The sequence below is a fragment of the Alosa alosa genome, chromosome 9 (assembly GCF_017589495.1).
Source record: "Alosa alosa isolate M-15738 ecotype Scorff River chromosome 9, AALO_Geno_1.1, whole genome shotgun sequence".
NCBI classification, from domain to species: domain Eukaryota; kingdom Metazoa; phylum Chordata; class Actinopteri; order Clupeiformes; family Clupeidae; genus Alosa; species Alosa alosa.
In genome coordinates, this window is record NC_063197.1 from 9427591 (window position 1) to 9443329 (window position 15739).

Here is a 15739-nt window from a genome sequence, read left to right on the forward strand (position 1 = left end):
TCTTTTGCGCTTTTCTATTCATTTCCTGATCTCAAATTCATTCATCACTTTTAATCTCACCAGCAGACACAGACTCACCGACACAGTCCTCATTGAAAAAAGGGGTCTTCTTGAGGATTTATAATTAGCTACTCTTGATTGGGCTGTTAAATGGATGTGTAGGCTATGTGTGTGTGTGTGTGTGTGTGTGTGTGAGGGACAGAGGGGACATTCTTTTATTCATATCAGCTCATCCTGGATTGATAACTAAATCCTCTCAAATTGTATAGTCATAGGCACAATGGTGCATATATGCACATACATCAGATGTGCTTGTTGGTTTATGTGTATGTGAGCACCTGTTGTTAAAAGGACAATATTACTTAGGTGTGTGTGTGTGTGTGTGTGTGTGTGTTTGTCTCTATATCTCTCTCTCCTTTCCATTATTACGTGTGTGTGTTTGTGTCATACCGGATGTTTGTTTGACTGTGTCCCTATGCCACCCACACAGCACGTGTCTCCAAGCAGGATTTTGTCTTTTTTTTAACTCCAGTCAATGAATCCCACTCATTTGTTCTGTCCTCCACATCTTTCTCCAGTCCCGCTCTTTATTCTCATTGTATTTCTCTTCTCAAAGGAGTGCATTTTCACATTTGTCTTCCTTGGGGTATCCCTCTCTTTCCCTGGTTTATTTCGGTTGAAACTCCACTCTCTCTATTTCTCTCTCAGTCCCTCCATCCTTCTCTCACTGTCAGTGTCTTTCTAGCTCTCCCGCTCCTGCCTCAAACTGGATCCCCTCACAGTTGAACCCCACAAACAGCCCAGTTACCATGGTGACTGCACTTTAAATGCTGAGACACACACTTCTGAGACTTCATGTCCATTGACACATTGGCACAAACATAAACCCACCCACTACTGTTCTAAAAACAGCGCAATTGTTTTATTTTGTATTTCTTTACTGGGATTTGATTGGGCTGTTTTTCTGGTCTGTGTTATTATTTATTCATATTTGATGAAGATTATTTGAGTTTCTGTAATTGATGGGTATATGTGTACTGTGTAAGACCTGTAAGGGCAATGGCTACTGGGTGAGTATGGGTTGAGCAGTAATATTTATTCATTCTCAGATTGTTGTCCACTCTTTTATTCCTCCTGTGATAAAATCATAATAATAATTATGGATAAAGAACAGTGTCACCGACACCCATGTATGTACAAGAGGTTTAACAACAGCACCAAATACATCTCTGCAGAGAGTGTGTAGGACAGACGTGCAGTCACACACTCACACATACACCCAGAAACAGTTTGATTGCACCTGCAAAGTCATCAGTGCAGCAGCATGATAACACAGTTTATAAAAAGACAACCGTTCCCCCAGCACACACCAGAGCCCCAGGTGGACATAGACTATCTCTCTCCCCCCCAAATCTGTCAACACCTGTCTGTCCTATTACCTAGTTTCTTTCCCCCTTCTCAAACGCCTCTCAGGTCTTTCCTCGTGCTTCACGTCTCATTTAAATTTGCATACTCCCCAGAGTGAGTGAGTGAGTGAGAGAGAGAGAGGAGGGAGAGAGAGGGAGAGAGATTGGAGGTGAGAGTGAATGACAGAATTAATGTTATTCATAAGTTTGATTTTGCTTTTAAACTCATCTGTGAGGAATGCAGAGGATATAGGGTTCTTTCTTTCATTGTCATTTCTTCTTTCTCTCTAGGTCACGAACGAAGGAGAAGAAAACATTGCAATATAAAAGGTAAGAAAGTAGGGAAACACCTGACTTTACAAAATCAAACTAGTTTTGTCTTTTGGTCACACCACAATGTGTAGTTTTGTCTTTTGCTCACACCACAATGTGTAGTTTTTGTCCATTATTTTTTCTTTCATGCTAGGATAGAATAATAAAACATCCTGAAAATATTAATACAATGTAGACAAATACAAAACATTGACAATATGAATAAAAAATAGCTGCCTTCTTAAATGCAGGTAGTACAAATTCTCCCATACTCTACACACACTTCACTGATACACATGTAGAGGAGGTCTTATCTTTGTGTTGGCATGCTTTCTCCAGCATCATCTACACATACACATGCAAACACTCACACACACGCAATCAAAAACGCATGCTTTCACCAATACACACTAGAAAAACACACACACCGACACACATTTACACACACTCAGGAGGACGACTGCACCCTCTCCAGTGTGATCTCCAGACTGTCGATATCTGAGCTCTTCTTCCCTCGCACGACCACACGCACTGGGTGCTGGGGATCTGTGCCTGAGCGTGTGTGTGAGTGTGTGTGCGCGCGCCCGCGTGAGTGCGAGGCATGTGAGGGTGATGTGTGCACGGGCTCTAAGGAGAGTTGGACGGTGTTGACGCTGAGCTGGCAGCCGCGGGGGTAGCGCCTGAAGTGCTCGAACGGGTCGCGGCAGTGCTCACACACACACTGCTCCTCGCCACTCTGCCCAGAGGAAGGAGAGGAAGAGGGAGATGGAGAAAGAGAGGAGAGAAGGAGGTGGACATAAGGGCACGGAGGAAGAGGAAGGAAGGGGAAGAGTGAAGAGGAAACACAGGGCAAGAAAAGAGTGGAGGAGCAGAAAGAGAGGAGTGAAGGGGGTTGGTAAAGAGAGGAGAGGAGGGGAGGAATAGAGGAAAGAGAGGATTAGAGAAGAGAAGAAAAAGAAAGGATATGCACCTTGAGGAGAAAAGTATTTCAAATAGTTACAAAAAGCAATGGACCCAAGTGATCCTAGCAAGTGAGCCTTTAGCAATCAATAGACAGTGACACAGTGTCGACCTGTAAGGGAAAAATCTCTCTCTCTCTCTCTTCTCTCTCTCTCTCTCACCATTGGTTGGCCCAATCCAGCAGCAGATTCAGCCCTTTGGTGCATAGTGTGCAAGACATGCATGCAGGTGGAGCATGGGTGGGGGCACAGCAGCTTGGGGCAAGCGCAGGCCTCCAGTAGGGAGGGGAGGTCTCGGCGGAAGTTGGGCTTGAGCAGCAGGTAGACCAGAGGGTTGTAGAGGGGAGACGACTTGGCGAAGATGGCCGGGATGGCGAACGCCATTGGGGGGATGTCATCGAAGTGGCCAAACGCCGCCCACATGGACACCACGGCATACGGACTCCACGCAGCCAGAAAGCCAATACACACAGCCACACTCAGCTATGGGAAGGAACAGATTAACAAGCTAGCTGTGTCTGTGTGTGTGTGTGTGTGTGTGTCTGTGTGTGTGTGTGTGTGTGTGTGTGTGTGTGGGTGTCAATGTTATCAATGCTTTCAGCGTTTGGAATTGCTCCGTGACTAAATGGATGATATCATTTCATCTGCATGTGGATGTGTTGTCACTCTCTGTCTAGACGACTACATTAGATGACTAGAAAGGCGATAGTGTTGCCTTACCTTGACTATGACGATCTGAATGTTGCCCATGCGCGTCTGCGTGTGCAGATGGACGCGGGCGTGCGAGTGGCGTCGCAGGGCGCGGCGCGAGTGCCGCATGGTGAGCAGGATGAGCGTGTAGGACGAGCTGATGAGGCCGCAGGGCAGCACGTAGCAGCAGAGGAACAGCGCCAGCGTGAAGGAGCGCGCCACGGGCTCGCGGCTGGACCGGCCCCAGTCGACGCAACAGGCAGTGCCGTACGGCTCTGGCCCGAAGCTTCCCCACTGGGCCAGCGGCGAGCAGGCGAAGATGAGCGCATAGCCCCAGGCGCACGCCGCCAGCACGCTGCCGTGCCGGTGGCTGAAGCGGTTCCCTGAAGAGAGCCAATGTGTGTGTGTGTGTAAGGGGAAATTAGGGGTTGCTCACACAGGAGGCAAGCTCCCAATCACACTCAATCATGTTGCATGTGCATGTGTATGTGTATGTGTACAGTATGTGCATGTGCATGTGTACAGTATGTGTATGTGTATGTGTATGTGTATGTGTATGTGTATGTGTAAAGTATGTGCATGTGCATGTGTATGTGTATTAGGGGTGTAACGGTTCATGTATTCGTATTGAACCGAAATGGTACGGGCGTCACGGTTCGGTGCATGAATTTACACGGAGAATACACGGTATAAAAAAACATAAAACTCGTGTGCGTGTTTTTTGTCAGGTCGTTGGTCGAGTCAGTCAGTCAGAGATAGTAGCACTAAGGTGGCGACACACATTAGAGGATCCGCTGGTCTCTTCGCAAGTTTGAGAACTTCAGTTACAGTAGTACAGGCGTGGTGGATAAGAAACTGTGTGTCGGCGTTGTTCAGCAGTTGTTGGGTATGTGAGTGGAAATATATGCTACACATGTTCGAAGCAATCACCCATATGATGTAGGCTACCAATCACCGAAATGAGAAAGAAAAAAAAACTTCCCCTGCGCTTCACCAGCCTTTGGATACACATACAAATAGAGCCAAAACCTATGGCTTAAATTAAATGATTTCATAATGACAGCTTTTCCCTCCATTGTACCGAAATCGTACCGAACCGTGATGTCCAAACCGAGGTATGAACCGAACCGGGACTTCTGTGTACCGTTACACCCCTAATGTGTATGTGTATGTGTATGTGTATGTGTATGTGTATGTGTGGGCATGTGAAATTGTGCTTTGCTGAGTGTATATGCATGTCTGGGGCATATGCGTACAGTATGTGAGAGGAGATAATGAGGATGTCTAGCTAGCAGTCTCACCGTAAACAGGGTAGCAGACCTTCAGACAGCAGACTGTGCTGAGAATAGTTAGAGTTGTGAGGCTGCAGATTCCAAAGAGAATCCCACAGAATGCGTACAATACACAAACAGTCCGTCCGAACAGCCACCTACACGGACACACCAAGTGGGAAAAAGGAGAGAATCCAGACACAGTCAGAGGCATGGAAATATAAGAAACTGTTAAGAGTGGGAGTGACTACTGTTACAAACTCCAAACTTTGCTCATAAACAAAATGTCAAATTCAATCAATCAAATTCAAGTTACTAAGGCTTGAAAACAAAGTGATGGCTGGGTCTGCTACCACCCATATAAATGCTCTCATAAGGCTTATGTTGCCCCTCAGCTGCTGTGCTCCTCCCAGGAACGCTGTCCGGTACTGTCGCCCTTACAGGCATGGCAATCCAGACTATTTTCATTTGTAGGCTAGTTGAACGATGGTCAAACGACTTGAGCTCTTGAAGACCCAACTCTTCCAAGAATGTCACCTCTCCTAACACTTTCAGCAATCTAATACACCTAGCATGCACTTCTCTCTTCTCTCCTCTACCTCTTTCTTCTTCTGGGCTCAAGATCCCAAGAGCCCAGACAAACTTATATGGGAACTCCCATAACAAAGAATACGGTTCAATCACCTCCCATTTCCATGGGACGTCACTTGGGACACCAATTAAAATGCTTTTGGACACAATTGGTTGAAGGAAATGACATATGCAGAGCAACATAAAAAAACAAACAGCCGTTTTTCAAAAACTGCTTCGATGTCATCATGTTAAGCCTGCCTCAAACGTTTATGATTGGTGCTGCCTGGGTTTTAAGAACATTGGAAATGGGAGTGAATGGCCTCTTTGCCAGAGGGACCTGCAGAGCGTTTGTCTGGGTTCTCCCAGGGTAAGGAAATTCACACTAACAAGTGTGGTCCAAACAAGTAGTCAACTGGAATTTGCGGCTCAAGTATGGTGAATTTTTTGCCATCAGCTTTTCTTCAGGGCCTTATAAAATATGAGGCCAGCAGGTATGCCAGAAGCAGGTTGGAATGAAGAGGAGGAGAAGGATGATTATGATGATTATAATGATGATAATGGTGATGATGAAGATGGGTGAGGTGTGTTTGTGAAAGTGTACTGTTCAAACTGTACTGTGCAAACCTGTTTCAGGAAACACCACAGTCCACAGTAAATGTAAAAAATGCCAACTTCTATGCTCAGCTCAGTGATAAGAAATGTCAAAAATGTGCCTCACTCATCTGTGGGATCTAAAGAAGATTTTATCTGTCATCTGCTATAGCCTGGGAGAAGTTTACATAACACGCACACTAGGAGTAATGTGTGTGTAGTGTTTAGCTACGTACATGGGCAGATACTGAATGGTGTTCACCACTCTAATGTTCACCAATGTAAGCTAATGAGCGTGTGTGTGTGTGTGTGTGTGTGTGTGTGTGTGTGTGTGTGTGTGTGTGTGTGTGTGTGTGTGTGTGTGTGTGTGTGTGTGTGTGTGTGTGTGTGTGTGTGTGTGTGCATGTATGTGTGCGTATCTGTATGTGTGTGTGCATCTGTATGTGTGTGTATGTGTCTGTGTGTGTGAAAGAGTATGTGTGTGTACCTTACCTGTGATAAAAGCTGGAGGTGACTGCCATAGGGTAGAGGGAGAGGGTCATACCCAGATCACTAAGGGCCAGGTTAACGATGAAGAGCTCAGCAGGCTTCAACAGGTGCCTCTTTCGATAGGACACGTACAGCAACACACTGTTTCCACACAGGGAACATACTCCTGAAACACACACACACACATACACATACAGAGAGAGAAAGAGAAAGAGAAAGAATTGATCTAATGTTACCATAGCCAAATTCCAGCATATCCCAACAACAAAAAAACCCTTAATGGCCCAATTAGAAACATTTTCAGTTTCATGACATTGTCATTGACAAGAGGCAAATTATTTAGTGCATATAGAAATAAATGGAATTTGAGGTTCAAATACTGATCTTGACACAGACTAATTGAGGTGCACACACAGACATTAGCAATCAATTACATGACAACTTTTGTGCCAGTGTGATGAAAAAGGACTCATGAAATCAGTGAACAAGCTGCTTCACAGTTTTCACAAGGATCTTCAAGTGACACTCACATTTGAAAGAGGAAATCGGTTGTCCTCTGTAGGCTACTCTAGCACTCTCAAGAACACTCTACCAACTGGGTTTAAGTACACTGGCATTACAGCTATCTGCTGCCAGAAAAAATATGCTTCCGAATGCAAAATATGCTACGACAAGTGTAATTATTACGAGTATGCATGTGTGTGTGTTTGTGTGTGTGAGCTTGTCCTTGTGTGTTCATTTGTGTTGTACGTAATTTCAATTAGTAAAACTCTAATTACATGTTGCTGTGGGGTCACCGCCATTGTGCTGTGTAATTACCACTTTAATACAATCCCAGTACCACACAAGCGGAGTTTCCAGATCCACGAGGTGGCCACTGAGTGGCATCCCTTCAGCTCCTCAAAGAGTGTTGTTATTCTTACACAGCAAGACACTTCTGGAACCCTCCAACAGACAAATGGCATGAACATGAGATAACACACAGTAATGGTGTTCAGGACAGTAATGGTTTATGAATGATATTGTATGTCTTACGTGAGGTCACAGGTATGGGTGCATTTAGAGTAGGCTGTAGCTAGATGAGTGTAGTTATGTTTATGAGTATACCAGGTAGATTATGGCCATGACTATGTGGTTGATTATGGAAAGTGATTAGGCCTTCAAAGGGCTGAAGTGGCATTACCAAGTATGGAGTAGATGACCCCCACAGAGAGGTCTGCAGCCGGCGGGATACTGGAGTCGAAGGAGACATTTTCAGCCAACAGCCCCATCTTCATAAGAACAACACACACACACTCAATGGAGAGAGAGATATAGAGAGAAAGACTGAAGAGAATAAAATGCAGCTTGTTCACCTGTTTAAGCTCCTACCTACAAAAAAAGGCATTTCTTGATTTTCATTGAAAGCCTGTGCAATCCCAAGCCAATCTGACTTGCACAGATCCATAAATCCCGTGAAGCACAGTTTTCCTTTATTTTTTAATATTAAATCAGTATAGGCCAATATAGCCTACTACCCATCAATGTAGGCAGATGATGTTGTACAGCAATTTGTATTCAGTTTTAAGTATAAGTATATATACTCTTTTGATCCCGTGAGGGAAATTTGGTCTCTGCATTTAACCCAATCCGTGAATTAGTAAAACACAGCACACAGTGAGGTGAAGCACACACTAATTCCGGCGCAGTGAGCTGCCTGCAACAACAGCAGCGCTCGGGGAGCAGTGAGGGGTTAGGTGCCTTGCTCAAGGGCACTTCAGCCATGGCCCACTAGTTGGGGCTCGAACCGGCAACCCTCCGGTTACAAGTCCAGAGTGCTAACCAGTGGGCCAATGCTTTCATTATGTGCATAATGAATTTTGTATTTTTTGTATTATTTTTATATATTTTGTATTAAATTAACTAAATGTTCGTCTTTGTAATAAACTATAAACATAACTATCATACAATATAGAGGGAATGCACCGACAGCAATCTGTAGAAAGAGAGCTCCAAATTTCTGTAAGTAGCAGTAGACTTTTGGGGGCCTTTCTGCAGCTGTGCCCAGTTAGCCCAGTGGCTCATAATCTGTCCAACCCTTTGCCAGAATTCCCGACTTCCACTTTAATCACACAATTTTACAAATGTTGAGAATAGGAGGACGAGATGGCACCAGTTTGTACCACTGAACCACCATTTAACAATATGCTCCTCCTCAGCTGCATGCCCTGCTCAGCTGACAAAGTTGACCAAACTTGAACGGGACGTACAGTAGGCTACTGTATACCTCTGGGGAATAAAACTGACCTTGCACTATTTACAGTGGTCGTGCCAGGCACAGCAGAATCAGTTAGTAAATCACAGAACTTTTCCTATTAACCTCTGCACAGAGCAAACCCACAGCAACTTCTCCCCAGTCCCCATAGCAAAGCCTCATGTACGCTGCTTCAGCATCCATATCATTTCAGATAAGCTAAACAATGATGACACTGAATTTTCTGCAAACCTGCCAAACCAGAGCTGTTGTCATTGCTGGGCTTCAAATGAAAGTGCCCCCTTTGCTATCACCTGACACTCCTCAATACTCACAGATGATTGGCATGGAGCAAAGTCGACTGGGTTTAAGCACCCCTTAAAAGATTTCCCAGACTGTTTTCGTGTGGGGTGGAGGCTCAGACTGACCATAACAGCAGCTTATAAACTAAAGTTAAATTTATGTTTCACAATAGACTAGTGTTGCTATTTTTATCATGTAGGCTATGTATATAGGCACAGGCAACAGATAAACATTATGTATTATACAGTACATCATAATTGAATCGATGGCAACATGCAAAGTAGCCTATGCTTTGTATGACCTAAAGCTAATTTAATATAGGCAGAATCATTTTGCTACTTAATCCAGGCTGGCTCTGCCCATGACAGTGTGTGTCCACACATAGAACAGAGCATCGTTTCCCAACCTTGGGGTCACCTGATATTCAAATGGGGGCGGCTGAGATACTGGGCATCTAACAATTAACCAGCACATTACATAAAAATATACATAAATAAAATAAAATATATATATAAAAAAACATGATATCCAAGTCAAGTAATGGATCCTTTATTACATTCTAGCTAAGTAAAAATACACTTAGAGAGCCCGCATGAGATGTTTAATTGACAGAATAATGCTTGATCAATGTTCAAAACAAAGTAACACAACAACCAGAAGTGCAAGGACCGTTCTCGTCTGGATGTTCGTCTGAATTGCGCTCTCTCTCGCTACATGTGAATTTGGGGTCATTGACATCTTGTGACATCAAAATAGGATCACCTGCCAAAAAAGGTTGGGAACCCCTGGCTGGGGAACCCCAGCTTTAAGCCGCACCTCCTTAAACTTGTAAATGTGGGGCAGACTCTCCAACCTGTCATCAGTGCCAAAGCTTTTTAACATACGTCTAATTTATGTAGAAGCAAGGCCAATAAATCAGGGAAAATGCTTTTATTTGGACCACAACACAGTGGAAGAATCTACAGATCCAAACATTGATGGAAGTACTGTATACATACTATGTTACATGGCATCGTCATCCCCAACTGGATACATTCATTCATTCATTCAACCTTTATTTATTCTCGGAGGTTCATTGAGGGTAATCCTCATTTTCAGTGTTTAAGTATATATACTCTTTTGATCCCGTGAGGGAAATTTGGTCTCTGCATTTATCCCAATCCGTGAATTAGTGAAACACACTCAGCACACAGTGAACACAGACTAATCCCGGCGCAGTGAGCTGCCTGCAACAACAGCGGCGCTCAGGGGCATTTGGCTTGCTAAATCCACACAGTTGCAGTCCACATAAAACAAGTTTGTGCACATGTCCAAGACTCCAAAACACAAGGGGAATTATTTTGCATTGAAATCCCAGGTTTGTGATACTACCAGCAAGTGGCTCATATTTTAACAGTTTGGAGTTGAAACAAGTTTCCATATACTTAAGGAAATCCTATCTCAATAGTCACGCTCTTACTAGTCATATCTATATAGTGACACACACACACACACACACACACACACACACACACACACCCAGCTAATATAGAGGGGTCTTGGGGGCATGCTTCCCCGAGAGACCTTAAAATCATGTTGATGGCATATAAACTCTTAATAGGATGAATGGTTCTTCTGCTGCACTCTGAGCTGATAGAAATGGAAAAGAGCTGTTATACTTACAGGAATTCGGAGTTCTCTTTCTACAGACTGCTGTCGGTGCATTCCCTCTATATTGTATCATAGTTATGTTTATAGTTTATTACAAAGACGAACATTTATTTAATTTAATGCACCTCTCAACTGTAGGGGGACCCTGAGAGCAAATATTCTTTAGATTAGGTCTTTAGGTTGAGACTTACAAATATGACATAACCATCAACAGATTCAAGGCATCTTGCTGTGAAAAAAGATGCTGATTACAAAGCATGATTATCACACACAGTGGGGCTCCATTCAGGTATCAGAAGTAGGCTAATGTGTTGATTGGCTGGAATTGTTTTTGGCTGTGTCCGAGTCCCTCTCTTTTCACCATATCTTTTGTGTGTGCACGTGCTGAACAGACAGAAGACATTGAGGAGCAATGCATTGAATTAGACACACACACACACACACACACACACACACACACACAAACACACACAAACATGGTTAAGTATGCAGAGTAGGCCTACTTCTTTAAAAAACAACACATTCTATGTTGCTTTGGGCTCATCACTATCATGGTGATGAATTATTATGAATTATGAATCAATGTTCATGTTTTCATGATGCATAAAAACATGGCTAAATAATGAACCAAACACAGGAATTTGTATGGTACAGCATCTTCCACTTTCTAAACCCAGCCGTGGCCCACTGGTTAGCACTCTGGACTTGTAACCGGAGGGTTGCTGGTTTGAGCCCCGACCAGTGGGCCATGGCTGAAGTGCCCTTGAGCAAGGCACCTAACCCTTCACTGCTCCCTGAGCGCCGCCGTTGTAGCAGGCAGCTCACTGCGCCGGGATTAGTGCACCTCAGTTACACCTCACTGTGTGTTCACTGTGTGCTGTTTGTGTTTCACTAATTCACCGATTGGGTTAAATGCAGAGACCAAATTTCCCTCACAGGATCAAAAAAGTATATATACTTATACTTATATACCCTGCAAGAACACTGAAGTGCTAAAACTGATTCTACAAAATAAATTGTAATGGGTAACAAATGTACTCAGGTAAACTATGTCACATCAAAACAAACCAAAATGTAGGCCAAGAAGAGAGCTAAGCACAGCTCACAGAATTTTGTGACAAAAGTCATGATCCACAAAGAAAAAATATCAATTATTATATTATTCTGAAGTTATAGATCAACAGTGTTTTGTTGTCAGCAAGCTATCACTCCAGTGGATTTTTTAAAAAAGAAAAAAAGACTTGAGGATGCAAAGATCTGTGTACCCAAAGCGTATACGAAGACATACAATTTCTGGCATGGTGCTTAAAATAACAACACTATTTAAGAACAATATGCACAAACAAACACATTCACACACACCCGCACACACAAACATGAATCAGTAAGACTCTCTACACTGCTTGGAGACTGCTGTCTGAAAGGATTAACCATGTAATCATTTTCATGCTCATAATATATTCCTGGTCAATAATGGCAACACACACACTACTCATGTGCATTGTGCACATGCATGTACACATACACACACACACACATGCACACACCAGTTTAGGTGGTCACTTGCACTCTTATCTCCCTTCAACCCTCGCAAATGCACACACACACACACACACACACCATCAGCTGCTCTGAAAGTTTACATTTGACAACCTTCATGGTTACATTCTGCTCAAAGATGACGCTCAGCCAATTCCTTTCTCCATTGCTTTCAGTATCTCAAACAAGCACAGAAATGTATTTACTAACCTCTCACTCCAATTACTCCAATGTAAACACACTCACTCACTCACACACTCACACTCACACACACACACACACACACACACACACACTACTCTAATTTGCATGACCAATAAATCACTCACAGAGACATGACCAGGAGGGGAGGGAGAGGAAGAGGGAGTTGATGGGCGATCAGAAGTGCAGAAGAACAGTAAACGAGAAGGAACAAAGATGGAGAGAGAAGACAGGAAGACAGGGATTAGAAGATAAGGGAAGACCGGGAAGAGGAAATTTAAGGGGGGTGGAAAGAAGCTCTTTTCTCCTCCCTCTGTCTGCCTCACTTATTATACCTTTAAACAAATTGGTATATGTATGTGACCTAAAGACAGGTGTATGTTTTTTACAGTATGTCAGGTATGTAGGAGAGATAACATCCATTTGTGCTCAGGAATGGGTGCTTTTTCATCCAAATTACATTATGGATGTATCCTGTCTTTCCCTTTCCAACTCCCCACCTGTGTGTGTGTGTGTGTGTGTGTGTGTGTGTGTGTGCGTTCGCATGTAATTATTTGAGAGAACAGGAGATAAACAGCTGTCCTATTATTATTATTATTATTATTATTATTATCATCTAAATAATAAAAGCCATTTCCAGGTACCAATGATATATATGATAACAGTGCAAAAAATATACCCACACAGCCATCTGTCAAATATATATACATATGTCCTTTACTGACTGACAGCATCTGCTTACATAGCAATAAACCAAAATCCATGAACTGACTACACAAACAGGTACACAATGTATATATGTATCCATTATCCTCTACACACACACACACAACCTGACATTGTGCCAAGACTGTCATATATTTCCCTGTAGTATAAAGGGTGTCCAACAACACCAAAAAAACAGGCTTTTTAGACCCGCTACAAAACGCAAGGGACTTCGTTCTACTTGAGCCCAATCCTGCTCAGCTGTTCATCGAAACTAATGCGTGAGCTTTAATGAAGGGCAACCCCATACCCACCCACCCAATAAATAAACGACCTTAACATTGTGACATTGCATTGAATGGCAACAGAACGGATGCGTTTCGCCACACCAATGTGCTCAATGTAGAGGACACCTTGTCCTGTGTTTGTGTGTCACTCTGACTCCTTCTGAGGACTAGTGCGCATCAGACTCCAGCCGTGCGCCAAGGTGTTCCTTCACATAAAAGTCTAAATGCTGGAGAGAGAGAGTGTGTGTGTGCGCGCGCGTATGTACAAGCAGGCACACACGCACTTCTAATTGGAAACTATACTTCCCCAGGCATTCCACTGTTACGAATAATCCACACCCAGGGCGCAGTCAACTTACCTTGCGAACCACCGTTGAACTCTTGCTGAAAGTCGCCCAACTCCTCCGTTAGTACCGTGCTGCTCCCACATCAGCAAGTGCCTCATCTGTGGGTAAGAAAGAACCTCAATCCAGACCCACCTGCGAGCGCGCTCCTTGCGCCTTCCACATCTCTGCCAGCGGTCAGTTTGCCACAAGGAGTATAATGTGAGACTGCGCGTGTACGCAAGGATACCTGATTCTGCCAGTTTACGCGCGCAATTTGTGTGACAATTGACGAGTTAAAACACGCCGGAAAACCTCGTCCGCTCCGCTCCGTATTTGGACTTGATGGAGACGTCCGGGGACTGTGCGCCCTCACGCCCTATTTTTTTTTGAAAGAGATGAGGGAGCGGAATGATTAGGCTAGTATTGAACCACTAATCGATTTCAGCCTTATTGTCCCTTTTAACCGTGCTATGCCAACAAATAAGAACATGGCAATACATAAGAGAAGATAACACCACCAATTTCATTTTTATAATGAATGCGCGTCTTCTAATAAATCAATTTGTACTGGTACATTGTATGAAATAAAGTGTAGGTATAAGGACAGTATTATGTATTGCTATTCCTTCTCCAACAAGCCGACATTGTGTATTTTTTTCGTACGGTTAGGTTAATTTTGTATCAAGAGATCATTACAAACATGCATATGAAACCATCCACATGGAACTTAAATCCAACCTACAACTCAGTCAGCTGAATCTAAGCGTTAAAATTAAATCCATTTGCAACGCAAACTCAACACATCGAAAAGTTGCCCTAAGCCTAACGAAGTTAAATCGTCCGTGTTTTTGAAGACAGCAAAGGGATGTAAAGTGCGAAATAATGCTGACAGGTGGTACGGACACAGCGCGCGAACAGGTCACGTTCGTATAGACGTTCTGCTCTTTCCCGCCCTCTGCTGCACCAGTACAGCAATGCTCAGCATTTGTTTACTTTGGAATTAATTTACATGAAAAGCGCATGTGACCAAAAACGTCCCATGCTGACAGACCTGTACTATCTGGAATATTTTGTATGTTACTGTAGAAAGGATAAAAGGTGTGAGCAGCAAACAGGCAGGGCACAGCTGGTAAGGGGCCCATCATCTTAAAGCCGATGCTAAGCTTTGGGTCTCTTGGGGGTATCTCATGCTCAATAAACACAAACACCATGCATATTATCCTCGTTGGTTATTGGTTATGTTTTTATTATATTTACAGTCAATTTGTTATAAATATAATACATCATTTTGGAAGAGCTGTCATGTCTTCACACTTATACAGCCCAATAGTATGTGGGAGAGGGAAGAGATAGATAAACCAATGATTAATTTGTAGAAAATTAAAACAATTCATGTGGAAATAGCACAGCTTAAACGCACAAAACACACACACACACACACACACACACACAAACAGCAGCCAGCAGTCCGGGGTCACTGGGCAACAGTTGTACTGTGATTGTACAGTGTCCTTGACAACCGTGTCTATTAGCATCATATGTTGTCATGGAGTCCTTTTCCTGTGAGAGGACAGTGGCTCTTCTTATAAGCAGATGGAGGGCAGTTTGAGCTTCCGCGGGCACCGTCAGCCACTTACTCACACACACACACAAAAAAACACCCTACCATCATCTGATGAGTGGAAGAAGAAAAAAAGATCTTTGTTCCAGAAAACCTGCCAATCATTGAAAGTACACCCCATAGACAAGTTGACATACATTCATGTGCGCCACACACACACACACACACACACACAGCTGTCAGCATGATCACGCAAGGGTGAAATGACATACATACATGCTTAAAAAAAAAAACCTAAATCAGATGGAGGGGTGTTTGTCTGTGCTGTAATGTCCCTCTGAAGGTGTCTGCGAGATGACAAACATCAACGTTATCGAGCCTCACATCTGCAAAACATCTATGTGCCACCAGAATGCATCTGGGCTCCAGAGTCCCTCTAACACAGGACAGGTCCAAAAGCTTTTCAGTGACTATTAGTAAATCGCAACCACCATTATGCTGCTTATTTTGTCTGTCCATTCATTCACTCCATCATTCATTGACTCACACACTCATCGACAGACACACGCACACACACGCTGTCGTCATTACAATTTTGAATTCCACATCCAGTTTTATTCATGAATGGAAAAGAAATGTCTCG

At 43.4% G+C, this 15739-nt stretch overlaps 1 protein-coding gene across 1 annotated transcript; it reads right to left on the minus strand.

Annotated features, from left to right (window-relative positions):
- Nucleotides 1-2153: 2153 nt before the first annotated feature.
- opn7a (opsin 7, group member a) lies at nucleotides 2154-13700 on the minus strand. The gene is made up of 7 exons (XM_048253059.1): nucleotides 13569-13700; nucleotides 7475-7562; nucleotides 6295-6457; nucleotides 4669-4796; nucleotides 3398-3750; nucleotides 2840-3160; nucleotides 2154-2454 (listed from the first exon to the last, which is right to left on the minus strand). The coding sequence occupies exons 2-7, from the start codon at nucleotides 7560-7562 to the stop codon at nucleotides 2167-2169; spliced, it is 1341 nt and encodes a 446-aa protein (XP_048109016.1). The 5' UTR covers nucleotides 13569-13700; the 3' UTR covers nucleotides 2154-2166.
- Nucleotides 13701-15739: the final 2039 nt, after the last annotated feature.